Source organism: Meles meles, chromosome 2, assembly GCF_922984935.1.
Source record: "Meles meles chromosome 2, mMelMel3.1 paternal haplotype, whole genome shotgun sequence".
Lineage (NCBI taxonomy): Eukaryota > Metazoa > Chordata > Mammalia > Carnivora > Mustelidae > Meles > Meles meles.
In genome coordinates this window covers 144,164,101-144,185,409 of record NC_060067.1, presented here as the reverse complement: position 1 = coordinate 144,185,409, position 21,309 = coordinate 144,164,101, and the positions used below count along the sequence as shown (strand labels likewise).

At 35.1% G+C, this 21,309-nt stretch overlaps 1 protein-coding gene across 7 annotated transcripts in view; it reads right to left on the bottom strand.

Annotated features, from left to right (window-relative positions):
* The window catches only part of LRBA (LPS responsive beige-like anchor protein), a 759,801-nt gene that overhangs the window by 545,135 nt on the left and 193,357 nt on the right, over positions 1-21,309 (bottom strand). For 4 of the 7 annotated variants that reach the window (XM_045989499.1, XM_045989508.1, XM_045989525.1 and 1 more), the window contains exons 23-30: positions 17,718-18,776; positions 16,585-16,763; positions 15,727-15,913; positions 14,891-15,071; positions 11,163-11,290; positions 10,569-10,676; positions 5,933-6,092; positions 2,506-2,953 (exon numbers count right to left, since the gene is read on the bottom strand). In XM_045989499.1, the coding sequence (XP_045845455.1) occupies positions 2,506-2,953; positions 5,933-6,092; positions 10,569-10,676; positions 11,163-11,290; positions 14,891-15,071; positions 15,727-15,913; positions 16,585-16,763; positions 17,718-18,776 (2,450 nt within the window). The remainder of the gene's footprint in view (positions 1-2,505; positions 2,954-5,932; positions 6,093-10,568; positions 10,677-11,162; positions 11,291-14,890; positions 15,072-15,726; positions 15,914-16,584; positions 16,764-17,717; positions 18,777-21,309) is intronic. The other 3 variants (XM_045989516.1, XM_045989545.1, XM_045989554.1) reach the window with 1 other exon arrangement.

The following is a 21,309-nucleotide window of genomic DNA, read 5'->3' as shown; positions in this document are numbered from 1 at the left end:
AGTGGGGAGCCTGCTTCCTCCTCTCTCTCTGCCTGCTTCTCCGCCTACCTGTGATCTCTGTCAAATAAATAAATAAAATCTTAAAAAAAAAAGAAAAAGAAAAAGAAAAAGACAGGAGAAGTTAGCAGCCACTATACCTAGCAGCCACTAGGTAATGTCACAATATAAATATACCAGTATGCTATTTACCCAGAATTTAGACTATCGATCTCATCACTCCAGGACACTGACCTCATTTTTAAAGAGAGGTAGAAGGAACAAGATGACAAGGAAGGACAGCAAAAATACTCTCCATTAAAATTATATATTCTCTGTATTGTTTCAGAGCATCTTAATCACTATAAACAATTTTTACCAGCTTGGATACCTAATGTTCCAACCCACAGCAAGTATGAAGTAGAAAACTAGGATCTGGGAAATAAAGAGAAGAGGAAACACAAAGAAACAACAGAAGGAAATTATGATGTATACGTCAGAAGAAAACAGAAGTGAACTCAAAGGAATCTTACTGGCCAAATCAGAGACAATCTGATTATAACATAAAGCATAACAATCACAACAATAAATTATAACCTCCTGAATGAAATAGGACACCAAAAAGCCACAAAACTGAAGTGAATTCATTTGATCAGGATGATAGGGTTTCACAGTTTCTCTTTACAAGAAATAAAACTTTAACAGTGGAGAAACCTAGAAAATACCACTTCAATAAATGATTAGAATGAACATCATCAGTAAAAAAATAAAAAATAAAACCATGTTGGAATGCAACGAGAGGAAAAAGAGCCACTTCTGCAATTCTCCTGATAAAAATGTATTAACTTGAATATAATCCTAAAGAAATAAGAGACAAGTATGAGGGACATTCTACAAAACAGGTGGGCCATCATCTTCTAATGTCAAGATCATTAAATTCAAGGAAAGACTAAAGAACTGGTCTTCCAAATTAAAGGAGAATAAAGAGACACAACAAAATATAACACATAATTCTGACCTGAATCCTTCTACTAAAAAGGGTATTATTAAGACAACTAGTGAAACTTAAAAGGTGTTCGAAGATTAGAAGGTAGTGTTATATCAGTATTAAATTTCCTTATTTTGACTAATGTATTGTGGTCATGTAGAAAACATACAATAAAATACTCAAAGGGGGTGGACTATTAGGAAGTTGATAAACTTCCTTTCAAATGACTCCAGAAAAATAAAAAGTTCTTTTAACTGGCAAATGAAGTTAACTTCTCCATAAGTTAGAGTTTATATATCCAGATAAAAATAATGATGTCTGGGGGCGCCCGGGTGGCTCAGTGGGTTAAAGCCTCTGCCTTCGGCTCAGGTCATGGTCTCAGGGTCCTGGGATCGAGCCCCACATTGGGCTCTTTGTTCAGTGGGTAGCCTGCTTCCCCCCGCCCTCTGCCTGCCTCTCTGCTTACTTGTGATCTCTCTCTGTCAAAATAAATAAATAAATAATTTAAAAATCTTAAAAAACAATAAAATAATGATGTCTGAAAAAGAATATGTTTAATAACTCTCTCTCTATATATATATGTATATATATATATATGTCTTTTAGGTAGAATTTCAGAAAGTTTAATAAAATAAAAAAATTTTCAGACACATTAGCAAAAGGTTTATTAGACAGCAGAACCAATAAAGTCAAGAATCTATAGTCTGGGGGCACCTGGGTGGCTCAGTGGCTTAAAGCCTCTGCCTTCGGCTTGGGTCACGATACCAGGGTCCTGGGATCGAGCCCCACATCAGGGAGCCTGCTTCCACCTCTCTATCTGCCTGCCTCTCTGCCTACTTGTGATCTCTGCCTGTCAAAAAATTAAATCTTTAAAAAAGAAAAAAGAATCTATAGTCTGCTTTCTCAGGCTGTCACAGTCTGAATACCTTGTTGGATTCCTAAGTCTACTGGAATCCACAGATGCCCACTCCCCACCCCGCAAAGGCAGGAACCGTACTGGCAGCAAAAGAGTGAAAGACAGCCATTTGTAAATTAGAGGTGATTTCTAACTTTTAACAAACAAAATTATGTACCATATAACTTGCAAATGTAATATTAAAATTATTTTTAAATTGGGGCGCCTGGGTGGCTCAGCAGCTTAAAGCCTCTGCCTTCAGCTCAGGTCGTGATCCCGGGTCCTGGGATGGAGCCCCACATTGGGCTCTCTGCTCCGTAGGGAGCCTGCTTCCTCCTCTCTCTCTCTCTGCCTCCTCTCTGCCTACTTGTGATCTCTGTCAAATAAATAAATAAAATCTTTTTAAAAAATTATTTTTAAATCATCTTATTGGTAAAAACTTTAGTACTTTGTTGCCTACCTACAAACCTTTTATACAACAAAAATACCCTTTGAATTTTTATAAAATAGATCAAAACATACCTTTCTAAAGATGAAGCTACAAAATTTAACAGAGTTAAATTCCTGTTTACCCTTCAAATATTTGTAATTTATAAATATATATATGTAAATATAAGCAGACCAAAACAAAAGACTATTACAGTACCTATCAAAAGATCTGAACTGCACAGGTTGTTCAACAGACAGATCACCGAGAGCTCCAAGGCAGGCTGGTGGCAGAAGGGCAGGATCCACTGTGACTCCATCTGCTGGTATATTAACCAAACTTCGAAGAATGTCCTTTACATTGACATTTTTTGAAACTGGAACTGATGGTGCAGCCTTGTTATCCAACTCATTTCCTCCGTCATTTTTGGTTTCCTGAGATTTATTGACTTCTAAAGAAAGAGTACACAGTGCCTCACTGATTGCATCTGGACCTGCACTGACACTTGTAGGCACACTTGGAGGAGCTACATCCACACTGTTTCCCAAGCCGGCAGCAGTTTCTTCCCCAATGCCTGAGTCCCTCCTTCGTGTAGATGATGTGCTTTCAGATTCTTCCACTGATGCTGGTGTTAATGGACTGAATGATGATGGTGTATTTTCTACATCTTACACAGAAACAGAAGAAAAGTAAGAACAAAAAAAATTTAGAACCAATTTTTAAAGGGCACATTCAGTCCTAACAGCCATCTACTATTTTTTTTTTAAGTTTTTATTTTAATTTTAGCTAGTTAACACACAGTGTTATATTAGTTTCAGGTGTACAATGCAGCAATTCAACACTCCCAATTCAACATCACCCACATGACTCTCCCCTCATCACAAGCGTATTCCGTAATCCCCATCACCTATTGGCCACATCATACCATCCTACTATTTTAAATTGTGAAATATATGGCATGTTCTAAAAGGTGAAAGTAAATTACATAATCTATATAATATACTGTGTTAGTATACATATAACCAAAATAGATACTTCGATAAAATGATGAGAATAATAAAAATAATAAATGATAACAAATTATCTGAGAAAAACCCACCAAAATGAATATAACATACCAATGGATAGCAATAGGAGGTTGAAAGCCATTGGCCTCCAAGACAAAATCCAAAATCCTTAGGATAAAAAAGACTCTTCAATAAAAGAAGTCTGCCAGAATGTAAACTTAAGGCAGGGAATTTGTCTTCTTTAACACTTGGGAGTCTAGCACCTATAACAATGCCTGGGCTCATAATAATGCCTGGCAAATAGTAGGTGGTCAGTGACTATTTATCAGATGACTATTCATTTCCAACTTTATCTTCTGCTACTCTTGCCATCACATTTTATACTCTAAACACTAAACTATTTGCAATCTGTTGAACCTGGGACAATGCTTTGGGCTTCTTTGCCTTTATAGATTGCCATTTCTTTGGACAGTAATTCTAAGATTTCTACCTCAAACCGTTCCTACTTGCTAAAAAACATGTTATCCCTCCCATACGTAAGAATAGTTCAACAATCTTTAACATGTAGTTCAACAAGGAGCCTATTTTCTCCGTTTGACTTTCATTCTCTCTAATGAGGCATTCACTGCATTACAACAACAATGTTCCATCTTGCTTAATCCAATGGTCACCAAACCCTCCATCTTGCTAACTCCAATGCTCAGTGAGTTGTCAGTTGTAATAGCACTTGACACAGCAGCAGCAAAAGATCATTCCCAAGAACGCAGTAACTACTTTCACTTTGCTAACAGACATCATACTCTTCAGTTTTTCATCTACTACCTCACTGGTTGTTTCTTCTTAATTTCCTTCACTTCTTTTTCTCCCTGATTTCTTAAGTAGGAGGGACTTAGGACTTATCTTTCCTATCAACATTTATTCCCTCAGTGATCTCATTTATGTTTAACTTTTAAAATACTATGATATCAACAACAAAAATCAGACTTATTTTTAAGTACCTATTCTAATCTTCTATGTCCAAACGATATCTCAAACATGTTGAAAACTAAATTTATTTCACCTGAAAATGTTTCACCTTCAATCTATCCAACTGCACCTTATAGTCTTTCTTGATAATGTTCCATCTTTCACATATCCACAACTAGTATTTTAAATCCTGTTCTCTCTACCATCAAAATAGACCCAGAATCTGACTACTGCTCACCAGCTCTACAGCTGCCAGCTACCACCTTAGTCCATCCCTAAATGCATTCTTTCTTAGATTGTTGTAATATCCTCCCAACTGGTTGTGTTAGACTGTTACATTAATGATCCTGTTGGCCCATGCCTCCTGGTATTCACCCTCTTGAGTGTGGGCTGGGCCAACACTCACCTTAACCAACAGAATGTGGCAGTGGGCCAGTTCTGTGCCCAATCTTTACAAAGGTCCTGCAGCCTGTGCATTTCTCAGAATCCCTGAACCCCGCTATAAGCAAGCTGACTCCCTTATTGGAGAGAACATGTAAAGAGGCTACATGAAAAGATAGAGGCCCACCAAACTAATGCAGGAACACCAAGGAATTTCAGCTGAGACCAGATATCAAGACCCCAGACATAGAACACCAGCTGAGCCACTTCAAGTCAGTCAGCCTCAACTATTGGAACCATTCTAGCTAGGCAGAAAATATAGGAGTAGAAAAGCCATTTCAGACCCCAGCAAACATCATTTAGAGCAGGGATGAATTATCCCCACTGTGCCCTGCCCAAACCAAATTCATGGAATCATGGTAACAAGATTAAAACAGTTATGGTTTTAGCCATAACTAAATATGGCTCAGCTTCAAGGTAATATGTTACATAGCAGTATATAACTAAAACACTGGTTTTTTCTCCTTCTCTCTAGAGAGCATAGTCTCCATGCAGAATCCCAACTGTTACTTTTAAAAACAAGTCAATTGTAACTCCTATCTCAAAACCCTCAAAAAATTCTCCATTTTCCTTAGGGTAAAAATCCCACTACATTTCTCCTGGTTATCTTAATATTTTTCTCTATTAGATTTTTATCTTTTCTTAGTACTTACCACCTTCTAAAACACTATATAATTTACTTATTACATGCACTTCTTTTCTATCTCCTCTCACTAGAATATAAGCTCCAAGAGGGCAGACATCTTTTCCCTCTTTTACTCATGAATATACCCAAGTACCTCGTAGGTTCCGAATGAATATTTATTAAAAAAATAAATCTTCCTGAGTGGTAGCTACTGCTACAACTGTAATAGCTGCTTCTCTAACTATACCTCTATAACCTGCAGCTACTTCTAGAACTCCAGGTATTAGTTTTTTGTTAATAAATGTCTCTTATAAAAGAAGATCATTTATTCTTCACAATAAATGCCAAAGCAAAAAAAATGTCTAACACTTTATTTGCGAAGAATAACATTTTCTTGCTTATATTTTAATTAAAGAAGAGATATCATCTCCCAATTGCAACTACCCACATAGTACTTAACATAAATTGAAATACTTAGTTGTTAATTTAAAAATGTACACTCTCACGTTATGCATAAATGAATTTAAGTTCCAGAATCAGTATTTTAAGTATTAGGTAATGTTTTACTTGAACTTTGGATGCCAGATAATAGAATATGGAAACTTACCAGGAAGTGATGAATTCCCATGTTCATTACCAGTTTCCTTAAATGACTGGTTATGCTTTTCATTTTGGGGTTCCAAAATATCTCTATACTTTGAGACCATAAGAACAGAAATAAAATATACAACTGCCAAGGCTAAAAATTGAGCTTGTTTGCTATCCTCCTGGGGAGAAATAAAAGTAGGTGATCATCCACTATTAAATAAGATGTATCAATCTTATTTTACATGACATTTAAATATAAAACATGGTCAAAAATCCTTCAATATATACAGAAAATAATAAATTCACCTTAGCAAAGATTAGGTAAAGATTTTTGGAAAAATGCTTGTAAATGAGAGGTTTTACACTTGTGAAACATGGAAAGAGAATTGGGCTTGTTCCTGAAAATTAAGTAACTCAGTCTGAAGACTTAATAATTACTTAATAAAAAGCAAATTAAAAAATATTTTAAAAAATGAAGACATAAGATTCATCATAAGATTCATCAAATAAGAAATTATCATCATATATAATTATTACTTCTAATCATAATTAAAATATGCATAAAAAATCAATTAACAATTAACAATTTTCCTAAAAGACAAATATTCAAGGAAAAAAAAAAGTGAGGTAATCAGATACAGATCAGGATGCTAAAAGAATTCTCAGGAGTATTTTTTTTTTTAAGATTTTATTTATTTATTCGGCAGACAGAGATCAGAAGTAGGCAGAGAGGCAGGCAGAGAGAGGGGGAAGCAGGCTCCCCACAGAGCAGAGAGCCTGATGTGGGGCTCAATCCCAGGACCCGGGATCATGACCTGAGTTGTAGGCAGAGGCTCAACCCAGTGAGTCACCCAGGCGTCCCTCAGGAGTATTTTAAATAGTAAAGACAACCAAGATTGAAGACAACCAAGATTATCTAAGATTGAAAATATAGTGTCTGCCAGAAAGAAAAGGACAAACTAGATTGACCTCTACAAGAGACGAAGGCTTCATCTTAGCTCTACAGATCACCTATGTATCTGTATACTGATGACCTCTTCATCTAGTCAAATTCTCCATCTTCAAAGGGACCCTGCACTCATCCTCACTATTCTGGTAACGTTTCAAAGTAATTTAAAGGAAAAACTCAAACTTGTCCATCAAATTCTGAGAACTAAAGGTACCTTGAGTAACAGATAAATTTAGCATAAGGAAAACAAACACTGTTGCCTAGCAGATGAATAAATGGCAACCAGTGGTGCAAATGAAACTAAAAGTTAATTAACCACTATCAAATGTGTTCAACACAATTTCTGGGAAAGAATGCGATATCATATTCCAAGTAAACATTTCCACTTGATACAATGATTAAAATTATTTTTAATCTGACAAGAATCTATGGTACTCTTTAGGTTCATATGCAAGATCTTATCAGTCTTGATGGAAAAAGATAAATGTACATTTTCCCTTTTTTACTAACCATTCCTTTTCTCAAGACACTCCTGTATTCTGCTGCCATTGACAATATTATAAGAACTACTGCTAATGATGGCAACATTTAAAGTGTAGGCAAATAACTTACTGGATCTTAACTTCATTTTTTAAGCTTTTATTTATTTATTTATTTGAGAGAGAGAGCATAAGCAGGAGTAGGAGCAGAGGGAGAGGAACAAGCACACTCCGCAATGAGTGTGGAGCATGACAGCAGGGCTCCATGTCATGACCCTGAGATCATGACCTAAGCCGAAATCAAGAGTCGGATGCTTAACTGACTGAGCCACCTAGGCATCCCTTGATCATAAATTCTTAATCTATTACAAATCACTTATGCCTATCTACTTATTTAGCCCACTATTGTGTTCAATATTTACTTATTACCGTATGAAATTTATAGTGTAAGCCTGATTTCTGTCCAATAATATCCAATGGACCTATATGTTTAAGTCCTAAATCCAAAAATAAATTTGTTTTCAATTGTAGTTGCTACTTACTGAATACTTACAAGGGATCGGGCACTTTACTATACTTTAAACATATTCATTAACCCCTTTGATGAGGCCTAGAGAAATAATTTACCTAAAGAAATAAAGTAAGTGAAAAAGCAAACATGAAATCAGATTAGAGTGATTAAAAAATTTAGCACTTAACCTCGAGGTAATAACTTCTTTATATTGCTGATTTAAGGTCATTTCCTTTTTCATCAAACTTTGCTTATGTTAAAAGAGCCTCTGGGACACAGGCTGGGAAAAAAGTCTTTTCTCTTTTCTAAAACTCCTACAAGGTGATTATAGAACTTTTTTTTTTTTTAAAGATTTTATTTATTTATTTGACAGACAGAGACCACAAGTAGGCAGAGAGGCAGGCAGAGAGAGAGAGAAGGAAGCAGGCTCCCCGCAGAGCAGAAAGCCTGATGTGGGGCTTGATCCCAGGACCCTGGGATCATGACCTGAGCCGAAGGCAGAGGCTTTAACCCACTAAGCCACCCAGGCACCCCTAGAACTTTTTTAATTACAAAAAAATTTTTACTTATTTATGACTTTCAGAAATTACATGTTAAACATAGGAGATACCTAATTCTCTATCCAAACAGCATGATATAAAAATTTGTTATAAAGTTCCAAAGAGTCAAATCAAACAGCCAGGATGAGGCGTTTTATTTCATTTTACTTCATGTTATAGGAAGCCATTAGAGAACATTAAAAGCGAAAGAGTTGTACTACCTACTATAGATTTTTAAAGATCACTGAAAGAAAAACAAAGCTATGGGGCAATAGACTAAAAGAAAAAAAAGGGGAGAGAAAGTAGCAGCAGTATTTGCTCCCAAAATAAGAAACAGTCAATGGGCTCTGGAAAAAAAAAAAGCAAGCTGGAGATCTAGGGAGGCAGTATACCTAATGGTTAGGATTAAAATTTCAAGAACCATATTCCCTAGATCCTTAACTCATTTCACCTCTTACTACTTCTGTGATCTTAAAGAGATTTAACCTAATATTTCTACCTTTCCCATAGGATCATTATGAATTATTATTTATTATGAATTATGAATTATTATTATGAACTAAATGAAACAGAGCATTCAGTTGTTTGCTTAAAATGCAATAAGCATTCAATAACTTAACTATAGCTAATAACTATTAACTCAAGTACTATTAACGAATTGTATATGTGTATAAAACTTAGTCAAGAACTCAAGAGAGGGGGCACCCAGGTGGCTAAGTCGGTTAAGTGTCTGCCTTTGGCTCAAGACATGATCTCAGGGTCCTGGGATGGAGCTCCACATTGGGCTCCCTGCTCAGTGGGGAGCCTGCTTCTACCTCTCCTGCCTGCCACTCTGCCTGGTTGTGTGCTCTCTGTCAAATAAATAGAATCTAAAAAAAAAAAAAAAGAGAGAGAGAGAGAGAACTCAAGAGTGGCCTAAAACCCTACAAAAAGAAGAGGAAAAATTAAAAATTGAAGTTATAAAGTTTTACCAAAAAAAACTTGCAGAACATTAAGTACTTAAGAAGCAGTAAGTATTTAATAAATATTAACTAAAGATGTGGTATATATACACAATGGAATACTATGCAGCCATCAAAAGAAATGAAATCTTGCCATTTGCGACGACGTGGATGGAACTAGAGGGTACCATGCTTAGTGAAATAAGTCAATCAGAGAAAGACTACTCTCATATGATCTCCCCGATATGAGGACGTGGAGATGCAACATGGGGGGTTAGAGGGGTAGGAGAAGAATAAATGAAACAAGATGGGATTGGGAGGGAGAAAACCATAAGTGACTCTTAATCTCACAAAACAAACTGAGGGTTGCTGTGGGGAGGAGGGGTTGGGAGAGGGGGAGTGGGGTTATGGACATTGGGGAGTGTATGTGCTATGGTGAGTGTTGTGAAGTGTGTAAACCTGGCGATTCACAGACCTGTACCCCTGGGGATAAAAATACATTATATGTTTATTAAAAATATATTAAAAATTATAAAAAATAAATAAATATTAACTAATAATGATATTACAAATGCTGATGAGTAGGATTACAAATAATTTGTATTTTCATCTTAAGACTTTCTTATACAATTCTACAATTTGTACATGAAACTATGCTATTATATCAAAATCAACCAAAACAAACATTTTTTTTTATTTAAAACCACCACACACACCATTTCATCATGTACCTTTGTATCATAATTCTGTTGCTTTGAGAGAAAAATATCCAGTACTCAGTAAAAATAATATGTCATTCAGAATTTGAACATTTCATTACTTTTAAAGTATAGATTCTGGAGTTTAAGATGCTGGGTTGGAAATTTATTAGCTCTGTTAGCTTCAACAAATTATTCAAGCTCTCTGTGCTTCAGATTCCTCATTTATAAAATGGGAATTACAAATGTATACAACTCAAGAAGTTATTGCATTTCGGACATGTGAAGCACTTAGAGTGCTTAATATGTAATAATATATTATTTTTAGTATTATTACTCTGATATATTAACTCCATTTACATAAATAATACTTTTCAATATTCTAAGATTCTAAAATCACTGTCAATAGAATTGGTTTCTAGTCCTTCTTATATCAACTCAACTATTTTATATCACAGAGAGTTTTCACTCTCAGTACTTTGACCTTGGAGGAAAGATGTATCAGCTAAGAGTATGTGAAAGAAATACTATAACTTACTATGTCTCTGAAGACAACTGCCCTAAGCCGATTAATATCCATGTCTTGTAGGAGCTTGTCAAAATCCCTTACTGGAGATATACCACCAGTTACAATGTCCACAGGACTCTATTTAAGACAAAAAAATATACATATATATTATGTAGGTTTTTTTTTTTTAAATTAGCACAGTATTCCAAATACCAGGAAAAAAGGTATAACATTGTTTTTCCCAGTTTATTTTTCCTACTTCCTTCTCTCTTCTTTTTTTGGGTACTGGAATAGTGATGAGGGTTACAGAAGGGAGCCATAAAGGAAAAAACAAACTGCATGCTAACTTACCAAGTACATGAAATACAAGTTGACATATTCAAAGGAAAAGGTATCAAAGACACAAGAAAAGTAAACATTTGGAAAAGCAGACAAGATTAAGTATAAGCAAATCTTTACTGTATATTTAAACACAAATATCTGAATGTTATGTCCACAGACTAAAGTAACTATTTTAGAACCTCTGTCAGATTTATTTAACTGTGTTGAAATGAACAAATAAATTTAAGATCTTAATCATAAAGTAAGAGGCACTTTATTTAATTAATTATTCTGTATGCTTACCTTTGCTGCAGATTTCCCCATGGGAATCAGGCTGTGCATTGTTTTCTGGCCTTTGGCTGTATCTCCTCTAGCTTTCAGTTGTGAATGCTGTTGACACTCTAAACAATTTCTTACTGCCACTGCACACACTGTAATTTATTTTAAGGAGAAGATTGGGCAAGAAAAGAAAATTTTATTTAAGATTTTGGAACTGATAAAAATCACCTACATAGCTTTTCTTTGAAACAGATTACCTTCAGCAAATTCCTAAACCATCCCTGGACTTTATCACCTAGTGCTTGTTTTCTGACTTTGTTAGCTACTCTGTTAGAGCCCAGTGCAAAAGAGAATCATTTCAGGAATCAACAGGCCAGTGTTTCTTAGATCTCACCTAAGCTACACTAGGATGATCTTTTATTAAGGAAAAGATAGGGAAGAAAATAACTGAAGAAAGGTACAAAAGAGAAAGCAAATCACATTGCCTTAAACTAGTCTAGGATAACAACTTTTCATCAACTTCATCAAACTTACAAAATAAACTTACAACTTGCACGGTTTTCTTATTATGTATCATTATAGCGTTATATTAATAGAGACTGATAGAGGGTATAGCATTACAGAAAATATTTACAGTGTCTACATTTAACTGGCTTTCATTAAAACCATTTAAAAGGCAGGGGACAGAAAAGAAGCTGTGATTAATATACAACCCAAAATAACCCCTCTAGTATTATGCTAAATGAAATAAGTCAGACTGAGAAAGACAAATACATATAGTTTCACTCATAAGTGGAATCTAGAAAAAAGAATAAACAACAAGTATAATCGGACCTATAAATACAGGAAACAAACTTATGGGTACCAGATGGGAGGGTGGTAGGAGGTAGGCAAAACAGGTGAAGGAAAGAGAGAGAGAAAGGCCTCCAGTTATGGCATGAATCAGTCAAAGGAATAAAAAGCAGAATATAAAGAATATAGTCAATACTGTAAGAGAAATGTAAATAAACACAGCCTAATGTAAAACCTTTAAACTCACTAAGTTGTATACCTGAAACTAACCTAACACTGTGTATCAACCACACTCAAAATAATAATTTTATTCCATAGAAACCAGTATATTTGTAAGCCAAAGAATTCCTAAATCTTTGTTCAAGATTTGATGTTTCAGGATATAATTACCAGATATTTACCTTTTTTGTTGTTTTTGACAGACTGAACATTTTCACAAATACTATACTCTTAAAATGGTGATCTTCTCTGAGCATAAATCTTATAGTACTCATGTTATTTATAATTATGAACTATTACAGTCTGTAATAGCAATGTTTGCCAATCACTGAAAGAATTATATAAATTCCAGAATTTGGTTGTAACATTTACAACAGCTTAAAATAAAATGAATCACCTGTTCTAAAGAACAATTACCTCTCTGTATGTCTCACCAATCAGGCAATTACTCAGGTTATTTAGAAATTGATTTTGAGACTTAAATGATGACATGATTATGAATTGCTTGATAGCATGTAAGTCATCTTAATTCCCAATCAAATCAGTATCACTCAGGTATGTGAACTAAACAAGAGTAGGAGAGCAAATTAGGGGCAAAACAGCAAACTTCTATGTGAACTCAAAGTACCACCAGACTGCCATACGGCTAGCAGACATAGAACTGAGATAGAAAAGTATCCAGAAAATCACAAGAGAACAACAGAAGTTAAGGAAAAAGAAGTATAGTGAGGGAAGGAGGAAGAGAGAATATGGAATATGAGCCTGTCAAATTTAAAATCAGGCCCAGAAAAATAACTTCTATACTACTTTTATCCCAGGTTAAATAAAATCAAGTCTGGTATCACAAAATGAAAAACTATGCCACATTCATTAGTCTCAGTAGTACAAGTTTCTCTTATTATTGCCATCCTGCCTTCTTACCTCCAACCTCAAGAAAGAACAAGAGGAGACCAGGGATCAAATATTAGGATGTCTCACCAAGCTTACCATACTCTATTAAAGAGATCTTGAGCAAGTCATTTTCTGAATATCACTTGCATATATAAGCAGACACGGTGCTGGGGTAGATTAAATTATGAAAATGAGGGAGATCGAGTATTTCCCTAATTTCTGAACTTAATGTTTGAGTACTGTAAAACACTAATAGTGTGGCTTTGTACTTTTAACTCCAGAAATAAACTCTATACAGAAAAGTGACAATTTAAAAAATGGCACATATAAAATTAATGGAGTCAAGACACTTATATTACGAACAGAAAATTTAAGGAAGCATAACAGAAAGAAGAGGAACACAAGTTAAACTATATTCAAATTCTAACTTCCCCAATTACAGCTTTTGGATTTTGAATAAGTTTCCTAATTTTTCTGATCCCAGATATCCTCATGAGTAAAAGAAAATAATTGCTGACTCACTGAAAATCTGCAATAACAAATGGCAATAGTCAATAAATGATAGTTTTTGGTTTTTTATACTATTTGAATCTCCCAATTAAAATTTTAAAACAAACTTCTAAAAGTTGTTAAATCCAGCTCTTTAGGGCATCCTAAGTTTAAAGGTACTCTGAATAGCATTTTGAGTAAAAATAATCACTGCACCAAAAAAAGTCTCTGTTCCGCCTTGTCATTTGCTGGGGGGAGGTGGGATTGGGAGAGGGGGAGCGGGCTATGGACATTGGGGAGGGGAGGCGAACCATAAGAGACTATGGACTCTGAAAAACAACCTGAGGGTTTTGAAGGGTCAGGGGTGGGAGGTTGGGGAAACAGGTGGTGGGTAATGGGGAGGGCACGTTTTGCATGGAGCACTGGGTGTTGTGCAAAAAGAATGAATACTGTTACGCTGAAAAAATAAATAAAATGGAAAAAAAAAAGTCTCTGTTCATGTAATAGATATTTCTGCTAAAAATGGAAAAATCTTTCATTAACTAATCAGATTTTCCACTTTTAATGTTATGTTTCCATAGATGTCTTATTTCTGATGTATCTTCAGGTGGCCATGGTTCCTAATGGTTTTGCTTACATGTCTTCATTCTCCTCTCCCTGGTTGCTTTGCTCCATTTAATAAACAAATCCTTAACAAAATCTCAGTAGTTAGAACTAGATACAAGAAATCTTCTGCATAGAGGAAAATTCTTCTGCTTCACCTAAAGGAAGCATGGATGACACTAAAAATTTTAACTTTTACCTAAGCAAGAACTGCCTCAAGGAGTAGAACTGAGATTTAACAAAGTCAAGAACTGCTTCAACAAATTACCTCAGTTTATTTTAATAAAGGCTGTACTAGAATGATGCTAGTTTAGAACCTTGCTACTCAAGTGCATTTGTAAGAGAGCAATTTCAACATCACCTGGGATTTGTTAGACAATTACAGACCTCACCTCAGACCTATATAATATAACTGCATTTTAACAAAATCCTCTGGATATATTCTTGTGTATGAATTATCTTAAAATTTGAGAAGCAATATTCTTGAGCAAAAAAAAGATGAGAGGAGAATGGTAATGGTGACCACAACCACTTGTATTTTTCAAAACCTGTCCTTCCTCTAATCAACCTTGTAACTACTACTACTACAGCATAGTACACACATAATCTTCATTCTTGGAGGTTTAAAAAAATATATATGACAAATTGCCTAACAACATTGTTCCACTAACAGGTGAAAGTTAATTTTCAATTAAATATGTAAAGATTACTAAAAACTGTTCAAGTAAATTCCTAACTAATGGGTTTTAACAACTCACCTAGTCGGAGACACTGTCGCAAAATTCCACCCGAAGACATACTTTTCTCAGCTTCAATTTCAGTAAAGCCAAGAGAACTTGCAAATATAAGCACATCCACAAGGCTGATTAGCCTCTGCAAAAATGTCACAGAGGCTTCTATTGAAAGGCCTTGAGTAGGTTCAATATTCTCCAGCTCATGCTGTAGGGAACAAAATTTGACATTTATATCTATATTCTAATCAACATCTAGTTTTCCTAGATACGTTTCCCAAATTTCTAAGTTTTATAAAAAAAACAGGCTTTTTATCTAGTTCAATAGAATGATTTCCTTTTTCATCTAAAAAGGCAGCAATGGGGGTGCCTGGGTGGCTCAGTCGTTAAACATCTGCCTTCGGCTCAGGTCATGATCCCAGGGGCTCAGGATCGAGCCACACATTGTGCTCCCTGCTCCATAGGAGGCCTGCTTCTCCCACTTCCCCTGCCTGTGTTCCCTCTCTGTTTCTCTCTTTCCCTGTGTCAAATAAATAAATAAAACCTTTAAAAAAATAAAATAAAAATAAAAAATAAAAAGGGGCAATGGAAATGTACAAATGAACCACCATCAACCATACTTACTAGCTAACTCATCCTTAAGAAATCAACAGTTTAAAAAAAAAAAAAAAAAGAAATCAACAGTTTGTAGTCCTTTCACCTCCCGAACAGATCCTAAGATCCTTTCAAGTAACTGTAAAAGATCCAGTTGCTTATGGCCTGTAACACCTATGATACCTAGCAACCACCATTCAAGTTTCAATCAACAAAGATTCATAGCAATCATGTTTTCACACCAATTTATATAGTAGTTAAGTCCTTACTGTAGCCGATGTAGCTGCTGAAAGCAATGGCAGTATACCCCCACAAGCCATGACCATATTGTCCATCACTTGAGAGATGAGATGAATTGTGTTGTGTACAAAGATGACATTATCACTGCTATTCACGAAGTCCATAACTGTCTTTGTCGAATGGCTGTCCAGAGATAAATGATGTTTACTGATAAAGCTAAAGAAAAGAAATCAGTTTGCCTATTTCAGGGAAGAGAGGATAAGAAGGTGTTTTCACATCATCCTGAAAGCTGAAGTAATGATAATGATACAGGAGACATGTTGAGGATGTACTTCCTCAGAAGACGTAGACCATTCCATATCAGGAGATACTATACATGCCCTCTTTCAGTGTTGAAACATATAATACTATTCATCTTGTATATAAGAAGTTGAATTATCCTTAACTGGGAACAAAACTGAGAAGTCATGTAGCAAAAATTAAGAGGTAAATATCATTAAATGTACTATTAAAACATTTTCTTAGATAATCCCATAAAATGTTTTCAAACAGTGTAAGTGTACTATACAAACAACAATAAACCAATTAGGTGTTTTAAATCATAAATCATACAATAGATAATCTAAAATATTAACTATATAAGCTTTTCTGAAACAAAGACCAGGGATGCCTGGGTGGCTTAGTCGGTTTAGCATCTGACTCTTGATTTTGGCTCAGGTCATGATCTCAGGTCTATGAGGTCAAGTCTTGCATTAGGTTCCACACTGGGCATGACTGCCTAAGATTCTCTCTCTCCCTATCTAAAAAACAAACAAACAAAAAACAAAAACAAAAAAAACAAAGACTAAACTTCATACACATCTTCTGTAACAAACATATGGACAAACCTTCTCCACATCTGTATATCTGTTTCTATTGAAAATAATAGATCAGTGAGCAAACGCTGATGCATTTGAGACCATTTGAATTCAGGAATACGAAACATAGCAGATCTGGAATCCCTCCTTTGTCCATTAACTCCAACTGGTGCTATTCCTTGACTTGGTTCCTCCTGCCGTCTTGACATCTAATACAGAAAATTTAAAAGAGTAGTAAAATAAATTCAACTTCAAAGATGCCAGTAATAATATAATAGCTTCAATGCAATTCATCTAACAAATAATCATATATTAAGATAATAAGGAACCAAATTAGGTAAAAATTATCAATGAGTAATAGCATTAAAACTTTAACACATTTAAAGCAAAGTTATCAAAAATGCTAAACTATGATAATTCAACAGTAATTAGCTTGCAACCATGTTAGTATTAGCACCAGCAAATGTAGCATTTTTCTAAAGAATCAAGACTCTTAAATTTGAATATTAGCATGAGAGAAGTTAGTGTCTAGATTATAAGTTGGTTAGAATTAAAAACAAGCATAAAGATAACAGAATTAAGAACCAACAAATGGTTGGTTGAACAGAGTGGGAAATGACAACATGCAATCAACCACTGTCCCCTGAATCACTCTGCCACACCAGTAAAGGTGTGATCTCTGAAAGGTTAGATCTCTGAAAGGCTCCTCCCCTCTTTCAAAGCAAACAGACCCCATGGTCTGTTTCCTCATGGAAGGAATTTTAAACTACATAATTAATATATAAAATTATACACTGGCAGGTGGTTCTGCAGGAAGACAGAACTAGATTTTGTCAGAGAATTACCGTACCAACTATGACTGGCTTATCAAAGGATAAAGGCACGTATTTCCATTATTTGCTTTATAAACCAGAATTACTACAATCTTAAAACTTGACAGTAGTAACTTTTGGTGTTGCTGTGGTGAAAATAATAATAAAAGCTGCCATTTAATGAACTCTAATATCTTATGCTAAAGATAACAAATGTAATCTTTGCATTTATTGTTTTTATATAATTGCAAATAGGGTATGAACCAACTCCAAGATAAAATAAAAGTATATACCCTGCACTATTTTAATTCAATGCAAATACACTTCAAGAAGACAATAAAATATAATCACCTCAGGCATAGGTTGATGAGGTTGAGATGCTTCCATATTTGTATTGGCCTTCAATTCCAATCTTTCAGTATCTGTAGCAACACTGGAAACATCCAATTTAGCAATCCTCTGCTCAGAAGTAGTAGGAGACTCAAAGACAGGAGAATCACCAATTAATTTGGTTTCTCTCGCAAAGTTAGTTGTTTTTTTCCCTTCCTCTAGCATCTCACCAATATTTGATTGTACAGGTGTCTGGGAAACAGTAGTATCTGGTGAGGTAGCTGAAGACCCTGATGCTGTCTTCGTCAAGATTCCAGAATCTTTGGAATCTTGAGTTTCACTGTCAATTTGCTTCTTACTTACAGATTCTTGTTCTTGAAATATTAATTTGTTGTCATTACTAAGCATGTCCAGTCTTTCACTGGCTTCAGATGCAGCTGGAGACAAACTATCTTCTTGGAGCTCTGTGGGCAGACTGGCTTCCTCAGTAGGACTATTTTCTACCTTCAATTCTACATAATCATCATCATCTTCCTCTCCTATAGACTTATCCAATAATTCTGGCACCTCTGAGGCATCCTCTTCTGAAGGAGAACTTATAGAAGCAGTTACTTCGCTAACAGTCATTATACCTTTGCCATTCATTTTAAAAGAGTTAGAGGAAACAGTCTCGGCTTCAGCTTCTATCATATCAGAGGATACTTCTAAATCACCTGCATTAATTGTTTCATTTATCGATGTTTCCTCTGAAGGGACTTCATCTAGTAACTCCTGACTTTCTTGGCCAGTTTTCCTTTCTTCATTAGATGTATTAGGAGTTTGCAGTTCAGCATTGGAAGCACAGTCTACTGAAATTGTCTTCTCATCAGGTGACTTTTCATCACTATTTCTGGTGATATGAGGAGACATGGTACGAGCCTTCATATCTGATTGCTGGGATGCTATTGAAACATTAACATCCCTGCTAATGGCAGGGACTTCTTCAACTGGACTTGAACATTTCCCTATTTCTTCACCAACTTTTCCCTGGTGTTCCCTGAACATACTGGCAAGATTTTCTTTGTGTATTTCAAAAGTGACCTAGATGAAAAACATAAAATCAATCAAAATATGCAAAAAAAGGAGCATACATAACATAAAATAAAAATATTTAACAATTTTTCAAATGAATGTTTTATATAATACAATAGAGTAATTTTCCTGTGATACCCTTATCTTATAAAATAAAAAGTCAATCACAAAAAAACAAAATAATCAAAAAAAAAAAAAAAAGATACCTAGACTTAATGCTGACAGGTAGCACAGCATTCAACCACAGTAAGAACATCCTTAGTCTATTCTTAAACATGTTAAACATGTGTACGAAAAGAATACACTACTCTACTGACCTCTATAACTTGTATCAGGATCTAAATATATACATATCATTGTGAAGGGCTTTGTGCACTAAATAATACTTTGTTTCAATTGCAATGAAAACCCATTTCCCCATGATTTATCCTCAACAGAGCAAAAAAAAAAAAAAAATCATTTAATTATGCCCACTATTACAGCAGCTCTCCATATATTTAAGTTAGTAAAACATGTTCTTACTAAACTAATACAAATTCTTTCAGCAATGAAAAAGAATCCAACCCTTCCCCAAAGGTCAACCACAATTTTCAAAGTCTAAATTGGTCAAAATAATAAATGAAAATCAATAAAATGACCTGTTCCAGGTCATCCAACCATCCATCCATCCTTTCCACTTCCATGTGAGTGACTACTAGGAACTGTCCTGTTCATAGGACAGTCCTGTGAACATCCCCATATCACGGTTAGCTTTAGACCCATTTACTTTGACAGTTTTCTTATTGAAGATTATCATAGCCACTATTATGTGATTGCCACTGGTGGTATAATAGGAAACACCCCCCAAAAAGAAGTGTAATACATGCAGAAAGTATAGGCATAATTGAGTTTACCAATGCTAGAACTGTCTGTTCCTGTAATCTACACTATTACAATATATACAGTAAATTGAACCTTTAGTCAACAAACCTTTATTGAGCCCTAGTATGGAAGGATGATAGTAAATGACAACAAAAGATGATTTTTTGTGCACAAATACCCATAGGCCTTTTTGAATCATAGGTATGTATACATATGGGTAAAAGGTAAACAAATGTATAAATAATGCATTATGCACACTTTTTTTTATAGCAATTTACTAGCCTTTACTGGAGATACATTATACTCACGCCATAATGGGATACAGCTCAAAATAGAAATATTTAGAAAATAAACATTTTCCTAATTGTAAGTATTTGGGAAATTTTTTGAATATTTCAAAATGAAATGCATATATTCCATACTAAAGAGTAAAACAGCACAGTAAACATTAACAAAATATCAATTTCTTTTATAATCAGAAAGCAACTATTTTCTTGAACTAAGTTGTGAGGGTTTTGTTGGTGGTGGTGGTATTTTTAAGTAGGCTCTACAGCCAACATGGGGCCTAAACTCACAACCCTGAGACTAAGAGTCTCATGCTCTACCAATTGAGTAAGTCAGGTTCCCTGAACTAAATTATTTTAATTGACCAATCCCTCTTTATTTATTCAGCAAAATTTACTGAACATCCAAAGCATCCCAGGCACTGTGTGATGAACAACACAATGTCCCTCCCTTCATGGACCTTATATTCTAAAGAAAGAAACTGACAACATAAACATACAAAAATCTAAGATAATGTCAAGTAACAGTAAGAGCTTTGAAGGGGAAAAAAGAGAATAACTGAAGATGACACGCTAGGTGGGAGCGTGTGTTTACCTAGAGTAGAGAAGGTCTCTAAGGATATTACATTGAACAGAGATAACCATAAACTATATAAAAATAAAGTAAAAATATTTAACAATTATATGAATTATATAACAAATTATATGAATAAATTATATGAATTTATTCATATAATTTTATATGAGAACAAATTATATGAATATCAAAAGGAAAAAAGAGTTTCAGGCAGGAGGAAAAACAAATGCCAAGTCTCTGGTCACCAAAACGAGCTTGGTATGTTTGAGGAACAATAAACCAGCTGAAAGAACTGTAGATGGTAAGGTCACAGCAGCAGGCATTGGCTAGATCATGGTTAAAAAGAATTACAGAATGTATTAAAAACTTTTAATTTTTACTGAAAAAAAAAAAACTTTTAATTTTATTCTTAGTGTGAGAGAGCCATCAGAAAATTCTCAGTAAGAGGAAGACGTCTGGGGCGCCTGGGTGGCTCAGTGGGTTGAAGTCTCTGCCTTTGGCTCAGGTCATGATCCCAAGGTCCTGGGATCGAGCCCTGCATCGGGCTCTCTGCTCAGCGGGGAGCCTGCTTCCCTTCCCCTCTCTCTGCCTGTCTCTCTTTTGTGATCTCTGTCAAATAAATAAATAAAATCTTAAAAAAAAAAAAAAAAGAGGAAGACATCTGATTTTTTTTTTTTTAGATTTTATTTATTTATTTGACAGAGAGAGAGATCACAAGCAGGCAGAGCAGCAGGTGGGGGGGTGGGGAGCAGGCTTGCTGCTGAGCAGAGAACCCGATGTGGGGCTCGATCCCAGGATGCTGGGATCATGACCTGAGCTG